The sequence below is a fragment of the Moschus berezovskii genome, chromosome 14 (assembly GCF_049115385.1).
Source record: "Moschus berezovskii isolate FMDL1 chromosome 14, NW_MosBer_1.0, whole genome shotgun sequence".
NCBI lineage: Eukaryota > Metazoa > Chordata > Mammalia > Artiodactyla > Moschidae > Moschus > Moschus berezovskii.
This window is the reverse complement of record NC_142473.1, coordinates 57,762,707-57,780,366: the sequence shown is the minus strand read 5'-3', so window position 1 is coordinate 57,780,366 and position 17,660 is coordinate 57,762,707. Positions and strand designations below refer to the sequence as shown.

Below are 17,660 nucleotides of genomic sequence, written 5' to 3'. Positions count from 1 at the left end.
GAAGAGATTCGACCTCTGCCCTTGCGGAGCTTGTCACCCACAGAGCAGACTGAGAGCGAACAAATAATCACAGTATAAACACGCCCAGTGTTGCGAAGACATTCACAGTGCTGTGAAGTATGTGAAAGGTAGGTCTCACCTCATATTTGGGACCAGGGAAGGTACTCTTGAGCGTGGTGTTTAAGCTGAGATGGAAATCAGGGAGCTTAGTGAGGTGAAGATTGAGGGTTGAGTGACTTGAGACATGTTTAAACCAAAGAGAACAGCAGATGTAAAGTCCATGGAACAGATTTAATATGTGTTTCATTAACAAGTTTTATGTTAACATGTTTTTCCATGTCCTATAAAACTTCCTGTAAGCCCCACTAATTGAGCCCTACTCAGGTGTGAAATGCCAGCAGCTTTTAAGAAACCCGGCTTACATTGCTCCTGAGACAAGCAGTTAGTACAGCCAAATTCCCCAGGTGTTTTCCTTTAAGAGTTATAATTTTAGTCATAATATTTAGGGCTTTGATCCATTTTGAGCTAATCTTTATATATGGTGTGAGATAGGGGTCCAGCTTCATTCTTTTGTATGTGGATATGCAGTTTTCTCAACATCTTTTATTGAAAAGACTGTTCTTTCACTATTTTTTTTTAATATCTAAAAAAGAATTTTATTTAAAAAACACAAATGCAAAGAAATGAACAGAGGAAAATTTATGCGTCGAACCTGGACTGATCACTTATGATAATATACATGCTACAATTCCATTCTCTCCAATCATTCCACCTTCACCCTCTCCCACAGAGTCCCAAAGACTGTTCTAAATGCCTATGTCTCTTTTGCAGTCTCTTATACAGGGTTCAGGTTACCATTTTTCTAAATTCCATATATATGCGTTAATATACGGTATTGATGTTCTTCTTTCTGGCTTACTTCACTCTGTATAATTGGCTCCAATTTCATCCACCTCATTAAAACTGATTCAAATGCATTCTTTTTGATGGCTGAGAAATACTCCATTGTGTATATGTACCAAAGCTTTCTTATCCATTCGTCTGCAGATGGACATCTAGGTTGCTTCCATGTCCTGGCTATTATAAACAGTGCTGCAATGAACATTGGAGTACATGTGTCTCTTTCAATTCTGGTTTCCTCGGTGTGTATGCCCAGGAGTGCGATCGCTGGATCATATGGCAGTTCTATTTCCAGTTTTCTGAGGAATCTCCACACTGTTCTCCATAGTGGCTGTACTAGTTTGCATTCCCACCAACAGTGTAAGAGGGTTCCCTTCTCTCCACACCCTCTCCAGCACTTATTGCATGTAGACTTTTGGATAGCAGGCATTCTGACTGGTGTGAAATGGTATCTCATTGTGGTTTTGATTTCCATTTCTCTGATGATGAGGGATGTTGAGCATTTTTTCATGTGTTTATTAGCCATCTTTATGTCTTCTTTGGAGAAATGTCTGTTTAGTTCTTTGGCCCATTTTTTGATTGGGTCACTTAGTTTTCTGGAATTAAGCTGCAGGAGCTGCTTGTATAATTTGGAGATTAGTCCTTTATCAGTTGCTTCATTTGCTATTATTGTCTCCCATTCTGAAGGTTGTCTTCTCACCTTGCTTAGAGTTTCCTTTGCTGTGCAGAAGCTTTTGATTTTAATTAGGTCCCATTTGTTTATTTTTGCTTTTATTTCCAATATTCTGGGAGGTGGGTCTTGGAGGATCCTGCTGTGATTTATGTCGGAGAGTGTTTTGCCTACGTTCTCCTCTAGGAGTTTTATAGTTTCTGGTCTTACATTTAGATCTTTAATCCATTTTGAGTTTATTTTGGTGTATGGTGTTAGGAAGTGTTCTAGTTTCATTCTTTTACAAGTGGCTGACCAGTTTTCCCAGCACCACTTGTTAAAGAGACTGTCTTTTCTCCATTTTATATTCTTGCCTCCTTTGTCGAAGATAAGGTGTCCATAGGAGCGTGGGTTTATCTCTGGGCTTTCTATTTTGTTCCATTGATCTATATTTCTGTCTTTATGCCAGTACCATACTGTCTTGATGACTGTGGCTTTGTAATAGAGCCTGAAGTCCGGCAGGTTAATTCCCCCAGTTCCATTCTTCTTCCTCAAGATTGCTTTGGCTATTCGAGGTTTTTTGTATTTCCATACAAATTGTGAGATTATTTGTTCTAGTTCTGTGAAAAATATTGTTGGTAGCTTGATAGGGATTGCATTGAATGTATAAATTACTTTGGGTAGTATACTCATTTTTACAATATTTATTCTTCCAATCCATGAACACGGTATATTTCTCCATCTATTCATGTCCTCTTTGATTACTTTCACTAGTGTTTTATAGTTTTCTATGTACAAGTCTTTTGTTTCCTTAGGTAGATATATTCCTAAGTATTTAATTGTTTTCATTGCAACAGTGAATGGAATAGTTTCCTTAATTTCTCTTTCTATTTTCTCATTATTAGTGTATAGGAATGCAAGGGATTTCTGTGTGTTGATTTTATATCCTGCAACTTTGCTGTAATCATTGATTAGCTCTAGTAGTTTTCTGGTAGAGTCTTTAGGGTTTTCTGTGTAGAGGATCATGTCATCAGCGAACAGTGAAAGCTTTACTTCTTCTTTTCCAATTTGTATTCCTTTTATGTCTTTTTCTGCTCTGATTGCTGTGGCCAAAACTTCCAGAACTATGTTGAATAGTAGTGGTGAGAGTGGGCACCCTTGTCTTGTTCCTGACTTTAGGGGAAATGCTTTCAGTTTTTCACCATTGAGGATAATGTTTGCTGTGGGTTTGTCATATATAGCTTTTATTATGTTGAGGTATGTCCCTTCAATTCCCACTTTCTGGAGAGTTTTTATCAAAAATGGATGTTGAATTTTGTCGAAGGCTTTCTCTGCATCTATTGAGATAATCATATGATTTTTATTTTTCAGTTTGTTAATGTGGTGTATTACGTTGATTGATTTGCGTATATTGAAGAATCCTTGCATTCCTGGGATAAAGCCCACTTGGTCATGATGTATGATCTTCTTAATGTGTTGTTGGATTCTGATTGCTAGAATTTTGTTAAGGATTTTTGCATCTATGTTCATCAGTGATATTGGCCTATAGTTTTCTTTTTTTGTGGGGTCTTTACCAGGTTTTGGGATTAGGGTGATGGTGGCCTCATAGAATGAGTTTGGAAGTTTCCCTTCCTCAGCTATTTTCTGGAAGAGTTTGAGTAGAATAGGTGTTAGCTCTTCTCTAAATTTTTGGTAGAATTCAGCTGTGAAGCCGTCTGGACCTGGGCTTTTGTTTGCTGGGAGATTTTTGATTACAGTTTCAATTTCCGTGCTTGTGATGGGTTTGTTCAGATTTTCTATTTCTTCCTGGTTCAGTTTTGGAAAGTTGTACTTTTCTAGGAATTTGTCCATTTCTTCCAGGTTATTCATTTTTTTGCCATATAATTGCTGATAGTATTCTCTAATAATCCTTTGTATTTCTGTGTTGTCAGTTGTGATCTCTCCATTTTCATTTCTAATTTTATTGATTTGGTTCTTCTCCCTTTGTTTCTTGATGAGTCTGGCTAGTGGTTTGTCAATTTTATTCACCTTCTCAAAGAACCAGCTTTTGGCTTTGTTGATTTTTGCTATGGTCTCTTTTGTTTCTTTTGCATTTATCTCTGCCCTAATTTTTATGATTTCTTTCCTTCTACTGACCCTGGGGTTCTTCATTTCTTCCTTTTCTAGTTGCTTTAGATGTAGAGTTAGGTTATTTAGTTGACTTTTTTCTTGTTTCTTGAGGTATGCCTGTATTGTTATGAACTTCCCCCTTAGCACTGCTTTTACAGTGTCCCAGAGGTTTTGGGTTGTTGTGTTTTCATTTTCATTCATTTCTATGCATATTTTGATGTCTCTTTTGATTTCTTCTATGATTAGTTCATTATTCAGCAGCGTGTTGTTCAGTCTCCATATGTTGGCACTTTTAACAGTTATTCTCCTGTAATTGAGATCTAATCTTACTGCATTGTGGTCAGAAAAGATGCTTGGAATGATTTCAGTTTTTTTGAATTTACCAAGGCTAGATTTATGTCCCAGGATGTGATCTATCCTGGAAAAGGTTCCGTGTGCGCTTGAGAAAAAGGTGAAATTCATTGTTTTGGGGTGAAATGTCCTATAGATATCTATTAGGTCTAACTCTTCTATTATATCATTTAAAGATTGTGTTTCCTTGTTAATTTTCTGTTTAGTTGATCTATCCATAGAGGTAAGTGGGGTGTTAAAATCTCCCACTATTATTGTGTTATTGTTAATTTCCCCTTTCATACTTGTTAGTAATTGTCTTACATATTGCGGTGCTCCTATGTTAGGTGCATAAATATTTATAATTGTTATATCTTCTTCTTGGATTGATCCTTTGATCATTATGTAGTTTCCTTCTTTGTCTCGTTTCACAGCCTTTGTTTTAAAGTCTATTTTATCTGATATGAGTATTGCTACTCCTGCTTTCTTTTGGTCTCTATTTGCATGGACTATCTTTTTCCAGCCCTTCACTTTCAGTCTGTATGCGTCCCTCGTTTTGAGGTGGGTCTCTTGTAGACAACATATATGGGGGTTTTGTTTTTGTATCCATTCAGCCAGCCTTTGTCTTTTGGTTGGGGCATTCAACCCATTTACATTTAAGGTAATTATTGAAAAGTAGGATCCCGTAGCCATTTTCTTTATTGCTTTGAGTTCAAGTTTATACACTCTTTCTGTGATTCCTGTCTATAGAAGATCCTTTAGCATTTGTTGGAGAGCTGGTTTGGTGATGCTGAATTCCCTCAGCTTTTGCTTGTCTGTAAAGCTTTTGATTTCTCCTTCATATTTGAATGAGATCCTTGCTGGGTATAATAATCTGGGCTGTAGGTTATTTTCTTTCATCGCTTTAAGTATATCTTGCCACTCCCTTCTGGCCTGAAGAGTCTCTGTTGAAAGATCAGCTGTTATCCTTATGGGAATCCCCTTGAGTGTTATTTGCTGCTTTTCCCTTGCTGCTTTTAATATTTGTTCTTTGTGTTTGATCTTTGTTAATTTGATTAATATGTGTCTTGGAGTATTTCGCCTTGGGTTTATCCTGTTGGGGACTCTCTGGATTTCTTGGACTTGGGTGATTATTTCTTTCCCTATTTTAGGGAAGTTTTCAATTATTATCTCCTCAAGTATTCTCTCATGGTCTTTTTTTTTTGTCTTCTTCTTCTGGGACTCCTATGATTCGAATGTTGGAGCGTTTAACATTGTCCCAGAGGTCTCTAATATTGTCCTCATTTCTTTTAATTCGTTTTTCTTTTTTCCTCTCTGTTTCATTTATTTCTACAATTCTATCTTCTAGTTCGCTTATCCTGTCTTCTGCCTCTGTTATTCTACTGTTTGTTCCCTCCAGAGTGTTTCTGATCTCATCTATTGCATTATTCATTGTATATTGACTCTTTTTTATTTCCTCTAAGTCCTTATTAAATCTTTCTTCCATCTTCTCAATCCTTTTCTCCAGGTTATTTATCTGTAACTCCACTTTACTTTCAAGATTTTGAATCATTTTCACCATCAAAATTCGAAATTCTTTATCAGGTAGATTCCCTATATCTTCTTCTTTTGTTTGCGTTGGTGGGCAATTATCTTGTTCCTTTACTTGCTGGGTATTTCTCTGCCTCTTCATCTTGCTTATATTGCTTTGCTTGGGGTGTCCTTTCCCTCTTCTTGCAGTTTGTGGAGTTCTCTTTATTATGTAGTTTCTTCGCTGTGTGTGGGGTTGGACAGGTGACTTGTCCGGGTTCCCTGGTTAGGGAAGCATGTGTCAGTGTTCTGGTGGGTGGAGCTGGATTTCTTCTCTTTCCTTTAGAAGACAATGGGCTACTTTTCTGGGAGCCTGATGTCCTCTGCCAGTATTCAGAAGTTGTTTTGTGGACTTTACTCCACGTTCAAATGTTCTTCTGATGAATTTGTGGGGAAGAAAGTGGTCTCGCCGTCTTGTTCCTTCCTCCCCAGAACACTGGATTCCTATATTCCACCCGGTCGTGGAGTATCTCCTCCCAGCTGCTCCAGCAAGGCGCAGCCGCTGCAGCCCACCCTGGACGAGGGGTATCTCCCCAAGGCCGCCCCTCCTGCTTTGAATGTGGATCAGCTCCTCCCGGCCCTCCGGTGCCCAAGCAGCCACCGCCTCCCGGACGTGGCACAGCTCCTCTCGGCCACCGCCCCAACCCTGGGCGCGGGGCAGCTCCTCCCAGCCACGATCCTGCACGTGGTCGGCTGCGCCGGGAGCCGGGCGTCTCCCGCGTCCGCGCCGCCGGGAGCCGGGCGTCTCTCTGTTCTTTCACTATTGAATGGTCTGCTCACCTTTGTCAAAAATCAGTAGACCGTAGATGTATCAATATTATGGATTATCCTTTTGTTCTTGAAACTGGTAATTTTCTTCTTTTCTCTTTTTTTATTGATCCAAAATAGAAGTTACCCTTTTACTGACTTAAAAAAATAACTAATTACTGTTTTCTTTGGATCTCTCTATTGTCTGTTTACTATTTCATTGATTTTTGCTCATAATTTTATTTCTCTCCTACTCACAGTGAGTTTAATTGACTCTTCTTTTTCCTAGATTCCTAAGTAGTATAATTTTAGATCATTGATGTAGACCTTTCTTCTTTTTAATATAAGCAACTATAAATACCTTCTTTAAGCACTGTTGGAGCTGCATTCAATAAATTTTGTGTTTTGATTTTCATTCAATTAAAACATTTTTAATTTTTTTGTGATTTCTTTTTTGACCTATGGTTTGTTTAGAAGTGAGTGGTTTAACTTCCAAATATATGGGGCTCTTCCTGATAACTTGTATTTGTTGAGTTCTAATTTAATTGTGTTGTAGTCAGATAACATAATCTGTAAGATTTCATCCTTCTGAAATGTATTTAAACTTATTTTATGGTCCACCCTACATTCTAGGTTGGTGGATATTCTATGTGCACTTAGGAAAAAAATGTATATTCTGCATTTTGGGGGGATAGTGCTCTATAAAAAGTTATTGTGGTTGCTACAACAGCGAAGTTGAATAGTTGCAGTGGAGGTTGGATGACCTGTAGAGCCTAAAACATTTATTATCTGGCCTTTGACAGAAAAAGGTCTAGATGATCGAATGTCAGAGTCCTTCAAGGCCTACTCTGAGTCTCTTTCTCCTCTTCCTCTGTATTTTCTCCTGAGACTGGCTTCACATACCCATTGCCTCACAAACTTTTAACTCCTTATTGTACCCCAGACCTACATGAATTTCTACTTGGAAGTCTAAAAGACACCTCCAAAGTAGACATATCCAAAGTGAATTAATGATCTTACCAATTCAAATTTGAATGTTCTTCCATTGTTCTGTATCTTAGTCAATAGCTGAGTTACTTGAGCTGTTGACTCCATTCAGCTACTTGAGCCAAACCCCGGTTGTCATCTTTGGTACTTCTCTCTCTTGTACATCCCTCCTCCCCACACACATGTAATCCATTTCCCAGTCTTATCAAATTTAGGTCTTCATATTTTTTTATGGAAGTATAGTTGACTTACAATATTGTGTTAATTTTAGGTGTACAGCATAGTGATTCAGTATTTTTGCAGATTATGTTCCATTATAGGTTATTACAAGATAATGAGTATAATTCCCTGTGCTACATAGTATATCCTTGTTATCTATTTTGTATATAATAGTTTATATCTCTTTGTCCCATAACCCTAATTTTCCCTGCTTCCTTCTCCCCTTTGGTAACTATAAGTTTGTTTTCTGTATCTGTGAGACTGTTTCTGTTTTGCATATACATTCACTTTTATTATTATTATTTTTTAGATTCCAATATAAGTGATATTATATAGTATTTGTCTTTCTCTGACTTACGTCACTAAGCATATTTCCTAGGTCCATCCATGTAGCTGCAAATGGCATTATTTCATTTTCTTTATGGCCAAGTAATACCACCAATTTACATTCCCTCCAACAGTGTACAAGGTTTCCCTTTCTCCACATCTTCTCCTGCTGCTGCTGCTGCTGCTAAGTCACTTCAGTCGTGTCCGACTCTGTGTGACCCCATAGACGGAAGCCCACCAGGCTCCCCCGTCCCTGGGATTCTCCAGGCAAGAACACTGGAGCGGGTTGCCATTTCCTTCTCCAATGTGTGAAAGTGAAAAGTGAAAGTGAAGTCGCTCAGTCGTGTCTGACCCCTAGTGACCCCACGGACTGCAGCCTACCAGGCTCCTCCATCCACGGAATATTCTAGGCAAGAGTACTGGAGTGGTTTGCCATTGCCTTCTCCGCCACATCTTCTCCAGCATTCGTTATTAGTAGATTTTTTGATGACAGCCATTCTGACAATGTGAGGTGATATTTCATTGTGGTTTTGATTTGCATTTCTCTAATAATTAGTGATGTTGAACATATTTCATGTGACCTTTGGCCTTTTGTATATCTTTGGGAAAATGTCTATTAAACTCTTCTGCCCAAGTACTATTTCCAATAGCTAGAACATGGAAGCAACCTAGATGTCCTTCAACAGCTGAGTGGATAAAGAAACTGGTACATGTGGTCAATGGAATACTGCTGCTGCTAAGTCACTTCAGTCGTGTCCGACTCTGTGCGACCCCATAGACGGCAGCCCACCAGGCTCCCCTGTCCCTGGGATTCTCCAGGCAAGAACACTGGAGTGGGTTGCCATTTCCTTCTCCAATGTGTGAAAGTGAAAAGTAAAAGTGAAGTTGCTCAGTCATGTCTGACTAGTAGCGACCCCATGGACTGCAGCCCACCAGGCTCCTCTGTCCATGTGATTTTCTAGGCAAGAGTACTGAAGTGGCTTGCCATTGCCTTCTCCACAATGGAATACTACTCAGCCATAAAAAGGAACACGTGTGAGTCAGTTCTAATGAGGTGGATGAACCTAGAGCCTGTTATGCAGAGTGAAGTAAGTCAGAAAGAGAAAGATAAATATCATATACTGATGCATATATATGGAGTCTAGAAAGATGGCACTGAGGAATTTATTTTAAGGGCAGCAATGGAGAAACAGACATAGAGGACAGACCTGTGGACATGGTGGGAAGAGAGGAGGGGGAGGGTGAGATGTACGGAGAGAGCAAAATGGAAATTTCCAATACCATATTAGAGTAGATAGCCAGTGGGAATTTGCTGTATGACTCAGGGAACTCAAAACAGGGGCTCTGTGATAAAGTAGAAGGGTGGGATGGGGAGGGAGTTTCGGGAGGGAGGGGACATGGGTATACCTATGGCTGATTCTTGTATGACAGAAAACCACAAAATTCTGTAAAGCAGTTATCCTTCAATTAAAAAAATAAAGTGGCAGAAAGCAAAACAAAAATCTTCTGCCCACTTTTCAATTGGATTATTTGGTTTTATTTTTGATAATGAGTTATATGAGCTGTTCGTTTTAGATATTAACCCCTTGTCAGTTGCATCAAATATTTTCTTCCATTCTACAGATTGCCTTTTTGTTTTATCAGTGTTTTCCTTTGCTGTGAAGCTTTTAAGTTTAATTAGACTTCATCTGCTTATTTTTGCTCTTTCTTTGGCCTTCAGTTCAGTTCAGTCGCTCAGTCGTGTCCGACTCTCCGCGACCCCATGAATCACAGCACGCCAGGCCTCCCTGTCCATCACCAACTCCCGGAGTACACTCAAACTCATGTCCACAGAGTCGGTGATGCCATCCAGCCATCTCATTCTCCGTTGTCCCCTTCTCCTCCCGCCCCCAACCTTTCCCAGCATCAGAGTCTTTTCCAGTGAGTCAACTTGTCACATGAGGTGGCCAAAGTATTGCAGTTTCAGCTTTAGCATCAGTCCCTCCAATGAACATCCAGGATTGATCTCCTTTAGAATGGACTGGTTGGATCTCCTTGCAGTATAAGGGACTCTCAAGAGTCTTCTCCAACACCACAGTTCAAAAGCATCGATTCTTCGGCGATCAGCCTTCTTCACAGTCCAACTCTCACATCCATGCATGACCACGGGAAAAACCATTGCCTTGACTAGAAGGACCTTGGTTGGCAAAGTAATGTCTCTGCTTTTTAATATACTATCAAGGTTGGTCATAACTTTCCTTCCAAGGAGCAAGCGTCTTTTAATTTCATGGCTGCAATCAGCATCTGCAGTGATTTTGGAGCCCAAAAAAATAAAGTCTGACACTGTTTCCACTGATTTTCCATCTATTATTTCTGTAATTTATGTCAAAGAGTGTTCTACCTGTGTTCTTCTATGACTTTAATGATTTCAGGTCTTAAATTTAGGGGATGAAATTTTTGAGTTTTATTTTTGTATATGTTGTGAGAGAATGTTCTCTCTTTTTTTGGCTATGGCATGTAGTTTGTGGGATCATAATTCCCCTACCAGGGTCTAAGTAACCTGGGCCCTTGGCCGTAAAAGCATGGAGTCCTAAACACTGAACAGCCAGGGAATTCCCAAGAGAATGTTCTAATATATATATATTTTTTTACATGTAGCTGTCCAGTTTTACCAGCATCACTTATTGAGGAGACTGTCTTTTTTCCATTGTATATTCTTGCCTTTTTGTCATAGATTGACTGTAGGTATGTGGCTTTATTTCACAGCTCTTTATTCTGTTCCAAAGATGTATGAGTTTTTGTGTCAGCACCACATGGTTTTTATGACCATAGCTTTATAGTATCGTCTGAAGTATGAGAGGATTATACCTCCAGCTTTCTTCTTTTTCCTCAGGATTGCTTTGGCAATTCTGGGTCTTTTTTGATTCCATATAAACTTTAGCATTATTTCTTCTAGTCTTAAGAAAAAAGTAATGGGCATTTTGATAGGGATTGCATTAAAATATAGATTGTTTTGGGTAGTATGTCCATTTTAATAATACTAAGATATCATGGGATATCATTTCACTGAATCATCTTTAAATTCCTTCATCAAAGTTTTATAGTTTTCCAAATACAAGTCTTTCATATCCTTGGTTAAGTTTATTCCTAGGTATTTTTTGGGTGTGATTTAAAAATTTTTTTTAAATTGAAGTATACTTGCTGTACAATGTTATATAAGTTACAGGTGTACAATATAGTGAGTCATAGTTTTTAAAGGTTGTACTTCATTTGAATTACTATAAAATAATGCCTGTATTCCCTGTGTTATACAGTATATCCTTGTAACTTGTTTCGTACTTAGGGGTTGATGCATCTTTCTTCTCTACACCTGTATTTCTCCCTTCCCTCTCCCTCCTGGTCGCCGCTACTTTGTTCTCTGTGTCTGTTAGTGTGCTTCTTTCTTATTCACTCCTTTCCTCTATTTTTTAGATTGCACATATAAGAGAGATCATACAGTATTTTCTTTCTCCATTACCCTTATTTCACTTAGAATAATACTCTCCAAATCCATCTGTGTTGCTGCAAATGTCAAGATTTTCTTTTTATGGCTGAGTATTAGTCCATTGTATATATCTATCACGTCTTCTTTATCCATTCATCTGTTGATAGCCACTTAGCTTGCTCCCATATCTTGGCTGTGGTAAATAATACAGCTGTGAACATTGGGATGCATGTACCTTTTCAAATTACTGTTTTTTGTTGTTTTTTTTTTCCAGATATTTATCCAGGAGTAGAATTGCTGGGTCAGTGGTAGTAAATGGTTGCTTCTAGTGTATTTTTCATTTCAGTTATTGCGTTCTTCATCTTTGGTTGTTTTTTGTATTTTCTAATTCTTTGTTTAAAGCTTCTGCCTTTTCCTCTGTGGATCCGTTCTTTGTACGAGTTCTTTGGTCATCCTGATCGTTACCCTGAACTCTTTTCTCAGGTAGATTGCCTGTGTCCACTGAGTTTTTCTTCTGAGGTTTTCCCTTGTTCCTTCATCTGGAACATGTTCCTATTTCACCTCATTTTGACTAAATTGCTGTTTCTATTTTGATGGATTTGGCAGGCTGGTTCTGTTTCTTTTCTGGTAGGTTCTGGTCCTTGTCATCAATGGGCGTTCTGTAAATAGCTGTGATTTTGATGTGCCTGTGAGAAGAGGCATCCACCATCTTGGCCAATCCCTGATCTGGAATGGATGTTTTTTATGTGGGAGTACCATATGTTGGCTGGGTGTCCCCAGTGTCTTTGAGGTGAGGGCTGGATCTGAGGTGATCTTTCCTCAGGGTGTGCTGGCCTCTATGATAGAGGGTGTGGCTGGTGTTGGATTCGCTGGCACTCCCAGCAGAGACAGAGTCTACTCTGTCAAGGGACAGGGTCTGCTGCCTAGTTGCAGGGGTGGAAACCTTGAGGGTCTGACTCAGGCTGACTCTGTTCCCTTTAAATGTGTGTGGTTTTCCTTCTCCCACACTGCGGCCTTTGCCCTGAAGGAGGAGAGTGCACAAGTAACTGGGGCTCCTGTGCTTTACAGAGGTCCAGCGCCATGCCTGTGTAGGTGTCTGCAGTTCTACTCAGCTGCAGTCCAAGTTTCATCTTTCCCCCTATTATGGTTGGCCCAGATCTAGTGCACAATTGTAGCACAGGGTGGGCAGGGCTGGAGCCTTCGCTAGCCTGGGACTGGGAATCTCAGTGTTTTGCTTGTGGGAATTGAAGCGCTGCTCAAGCTGTAGGAAGTTGGGCTGCGTCTGTGTGAGTGCCAGCAGTGGCCACCATTGCCCACCAGGCCCCCGCACCACCTCTGCATCCCTAAATGGATTCTTCTCCTAGGACCTGACTGCCCTAGATCCACTGCTGGCCCAGGGTGTTCACTCAGCTCAGATTGAGAGTGTGGCAAGGCGGCAGCTGCTAGGGTAGACCACCCCCTGCCCTGCCTGGGGATGAGCCAGCACCCACACCCTCCTCACCAATGCCGTCTAGGCTTCAACCTTTCTTCAGCCTGTCCCAGCATTTCTGTGAACAGCCACGGGGTTTGCCCTTTCTGTGTCGGACCCCAGGACCAGACACCCTGTCTTGTGTTCTGACCCACTCATTCCCTGGGATAGTATCCACCACGCCATCTCCCTCTTTCTCTTAGTCCCCTCCCAGGGACACAGGTCCTGACCAAGTGCCTTTCTTCTCATCCTGCCTGATTATGTGGGAGTCTATCTTGTAGCCTTGGTGGTTTAGGAGCTCTTCTGCCAGATTCCATAACATTTTCCATGAAAATTGTTCCATGTGTAGATATAGTTTTGACGTGTTTGGGGGGAGGTGAGCTCCATGTCCTCTTTACTCTGTCATCTGGATCCCCTTCCTGGAGCAATAGCCTAGGTCTTCATATTTCTAAAAATTCATCTAATAGGTTCTCTATGGACCAGCATCTTTAATAAACTTTGGTCCGGCCCATACTTGCATCTCCAGTCTCATTTTGCACCAACCACCCTTTCTCTATGCTTTTACTCACACTGCTGCTGCTGCTGCTAAGTCACTTCAGTTGTGTCCGACTCTGTGTGACCCCAGAGACAGAAGCCCACCAGGCTCCCCCGTCCCTGGGATTCTCCAGGCAAGAACACTGGAGTGGGTTGCCATTTCCTTCTCCAGTGTGTGAAAGTGAAAAGTGAAAGTGAAGTTGCTCAGTCGTGTCCGACCCTTAGCGACCCCATGGACTGCAGCCCACCAGGCTCCTCCATCCATGGGATTTTCTAGGCAAGAGTACTCTTACTCACACTAGCCTTCTTCAAATCCATCCAGCAGCGTTTCACCTCTTTGCTGTGGTATCTTTCACACATTCTTCTTTGTATGGAATGTTTCCTCTGCATTAGAGGAAGTAATACTACCAGCTGTGACAAACTAAAAATGTCAGTGAACACCAACATGTATTTCTTGCTTTTATAAAACCCGTTTTGGATATTCTTGGTTGGCAGGTGGCCTTTCACATGATTCTTCAGAGACCCAGATCTCTTCTGGCCATAGCATCCCATAGGACCTTGAGAACTTTACTGAATCCTATGCAACTGGTCAGGTGTCTCAGTGGAAAAGAATCCACCTGCTGATGCAGGAGACGTAGGTTCAATCCCTGGGTCAGGAAGATCCCCTGGAGCAGGAAATGGCAACCCACTCCAGTATTCTTGCCTGGAAAATCCCATGGACAGAGGAGCCTGGCGGGCTGCAGTCCACGGGGTCGCAAAGAGTCAGACACGACTGAGCGACTGAGCGTTCATGCACACAACTGGTGGAAAGACAGTTGAGTGAAGAGAGGGTCCTCAGGAGGTTTTGAATGGGCTACGCCTGGAAATGGCGTATTCCATTCATCACTTGCACACAGGTGGCATTGGCTAGAACTGAGTCATAGGCCACATCTAGCTGCCTAGGAGACAAGAAGAAACAGTCTAGCTGTATGCCCGGAAACTAGAGGGAATGTTTCGATTAATACAGAGATTCCTTTGACACGTACGGCATCCCCCACTGCATTCACTCATTAGCCCCTGCCATCCTTCAGACCCCAGGGACGCCTTCTCTGATCTCAGTGGCTAGGTCAGATCGCCCGGCGCTTCCCGTGCCTCTCTTCTGCGGCGCTGATCACCGCTGTAAACGTCCGCTTCTGTCACTGCCTCTTCAGTGCTTATTTCGCACCAGGTACTGTTCCTCCAGGAGAGGAACTGTGTCTCTTTCACTCAGTCCCAGCCCGCAGCTTGGCACATAAAGTCATTCAGTACATATTTGTTGACTGAAGGAACCAAAATGAAAGACAGTGAATAGGTAATTGCCCCAGGGGCATCTGGCCCTACCCAGTGAGGCTCCAGACTGAGCTACCACCCACTCCCAGCACTTGGTTTTCTCTATGGGCCCCAAATCTGACTAAACACCTTCCAGTGTGTCAAGGCATCTGAAAGGCCACTGCCCCGGTCCTAACCGCTCTGATTCTATTTCACTGCTAATAGACACCCAACCCAAGGTTGTGCCCAGATGTTCTCACCATTCTTCTCAACAAGGAGTGTTTTTTGCCCTTCAGAGGCTGGCCTCATGGGGTAGAGCGGCCTCCGGGCCCTGGACAGACATGGGTCTCCCTTACCTCACTGGCTGTGCTGATCGTTTTGGTGCGTGTGTTCCCCCAACCTCCTGTTCCCCAGCCCTCACTTACCAGTGCCCAGACAGGCTACAGTGAAAGAGACTGTCACTGCTGTTGACAGACTGACGTGTGTAGAGGTCACACCAAGGAAGGTGAAGTATCAGCCAGATTGTATGCTGAAGTCAAAGTCAGCGCCTTGCCAAATTTCCAGGCTTCTTGTGAGACAAGTACTACATATATTTGTTCTTATTTGTGTCACCAACATCCTCAATACTTGGTATAAGCTACATATCCAATATGGAAAAGGGGAAAAATTCTTAGGTTTCAATGTGAAACAGTGATGGTGAGATTTGGGCCAGGAGGGGCACAGGTATTCTGGGTGCAGACAGGTGAAATTGCAGAGATAAGACAGTCCCAGCAGTAAGTCCTGTCCCCAGCAGCCTCACTCCCCCAGCCCCGCTCCCACCCCAGACCTTGCAGGCATGCAGCCCTGCATTGTAGGGCCTGGAAGCAGTTGGGCAGAGGTGCGGGGCGGTGTCGATCTGATGCTCTCCTGCATTCCTTACAGATTGCAAAGGAAGATGCCATCCTGCCAGTAGCTCTCTTCCCATCTCTCTGTGAGCTCATCTTTCACAACAACCCTCTGGTGACCCATACACGAGGTATGGTAACCACAAACCTGCCCCCTGAAGCCAGTCCCCAAGAAGCAATGTGGCGAACCTCATCCCTACCTCAGAGCCAAGCCCTGCTCTGCTCTGTGTCATGGGTGGACAAGCTTCACAGTGCACCGGGGGCTGTAGAAAACAGCAGACACTGCTGAGCGTATGCTCTGCACTGGCTCGTCCCAGCAGCCACCCTGTGAAGCAGGCATTATTGTCCTTACGCACAGAAGATGAAACTGAGGATCAGAGAGACTCACAGTCTACCCAAAGTCACACAGCAAAAAATAAAAGGCAGCACTGGGAATGCAGGACAGAATTATCTAGATCCTGTGTGAGCTCCATAATGACACTCTGCCCTGTGGGATAACTCTGCTGCGACCTCACTCCCCACTTCCCAGCTGGGGAGGAGCGTGAAGCCGAACTGCAGAGCCCTCCCCCTCCCAGAGCACCCTGAATGCAGTAGCTGCCGGTCAGTAGTGGAGCCCACTGTCCCAGATGCAGCAGCTGGAGGCGTTTTAGAATCCTGGGTCTCTGGAGTGACACCAGGGTATTCTGATCTCTGCTCCACACTGTCTTCATTGCCTCGGGCAAATTCCTTAACCTCTCTGTGCCTCAAATAGGCATAATATAGGTTTCTACCTCCTAGGGCTGGTGTGAGAATTAAGTAAGGTTATACATGTACATGAACAGTGCCTGGCACATAGAAGTCCCCGGTAAATGTTAGCTAACAAAATAATCTTCTTTTCCCATCATGGCTCCAGGGGTCCCACCACTGCTAAAAAGCTTCCTCCAGGAGCGACTGGGAATCCACTTAATTCGAAGGAAGATAGTAAAGGCTAAGCATCATATATTGATGCCTCGGAAGGACTCTCGGAAGGTAAGCCTTCAAAGGCAGGACCCCCAAGCCCAGAGGGAGTGGAGCCTATTTTAATGCTGCAGATCAGCCTGGCAGCGGAGCCACTCCCACCCACAATGCCTGGGATCTTTCTGTTAGGTTTGTAGTAGCAGTTTTGTCTTCTCCTTCCCTCACTGTATGACATACAGGTATACCCAGGAGAGGTAAGACAGTCAGAGACCCAAAAATCATAGTAGGGAGGAGTATGGAGGGCATTGAGTCTGATCCCTTAATTTTCCAGAGGAACTGAGGTCCAAAAAAGACACTGTGGAGAAGTGGGGGGAAACCAGTCAGAAAACGCACATGTCAGTCTGGTGCCATCATTTTTCATAGCTGCCTAAACTTGGGCAAGATTTTTACTCTCTGAGTATCAGCTTCTCAACTCTAAAACCTCTGAGTTACTGAGAGGACTAGATGAAATTGATACATTATTAACTGCCCAAACCCCCTACCAGTGCAAGTTACAGTCACCCCTGGTATCATGAATGGCTTTGCCAGCCCTAGAATACGCATCTCTTGCCTGACTCTTGGGAAGCATTTCCTGGTGTGGAGAGTGGCCCGCCCCCTCGGTACCTCCCCTCAGCTAGTGGTCCAGACTTAACTTCTGGGATGCCATAAAGTAAGATCCCTCCCTCTTTCATCCAAAGGATTTCAGAAATTTCTGTGAAATGCTTCTCCCTCCTTTGTCTTCCTACAGCCAAAAGCTGGGCTGGGCAATGTTGACCCCAGAAGTTAAATAAAGATATTCCCTAGTCCCCTCCTTCTAGCGTCTACCTTTGTATAGCCAAGCTCTTGTCTTGAGCCCTCAGGGAACCAGAGCAGCATTTAAAACCAACAATAGAAATCCAGAGGGTTTCCATAATCTTTGCCCCCGTCTGCTGCCTCCTCTAAGGGTCCTACTACCTCCCTTCCCGTCAGGCAGCTGGGGAGGGGCGGAATTGGGGTGAGCCAGATGCTCAGTACGTAATCCTCTCTCCCGTGTGCAGAGCACCCATGCTGAGAACTTGCACACGCGCTCCCCCGTAATCCTCACCATAGACAAGGAAGCAGGCTCAGAGAGGTGAAATAACTTACTTGTTAAAAGGGAGTGTTGGGGTCTAGGGGCACCACCATCGTTCCAACTAATGGAGGATAAACACATGTACCAGTGGCCAAATGAGA

General features: G+C 42.7%; 1 protein-coding gene across 1 annotated transcript in view; it reads left to right on the top strand.

Moving 5' to 3' along the window:
* The window catches only part of XRRA1 (X-ray radiation resistance associated 1), an 80,278-nt gene that overhangs the window by 57,941 nt on the left and 4,677 nt on the right, over positions 1–17,660 (top strand). Inside the window, exons 13-14 of the mRNA XM_055423674.2 lie at positions 15,511–15,604; positions 16,366–16,481. Of these exons, the coding sequence (XP_055279649.2) occupies positions 15,511–15,604; positions 16,366–16,481 (210 nt within the window). The remainder of the gene's footprint in view (positions 1–15,510; positions 15,605–16,365; positions 16,482–17,660) is intronic.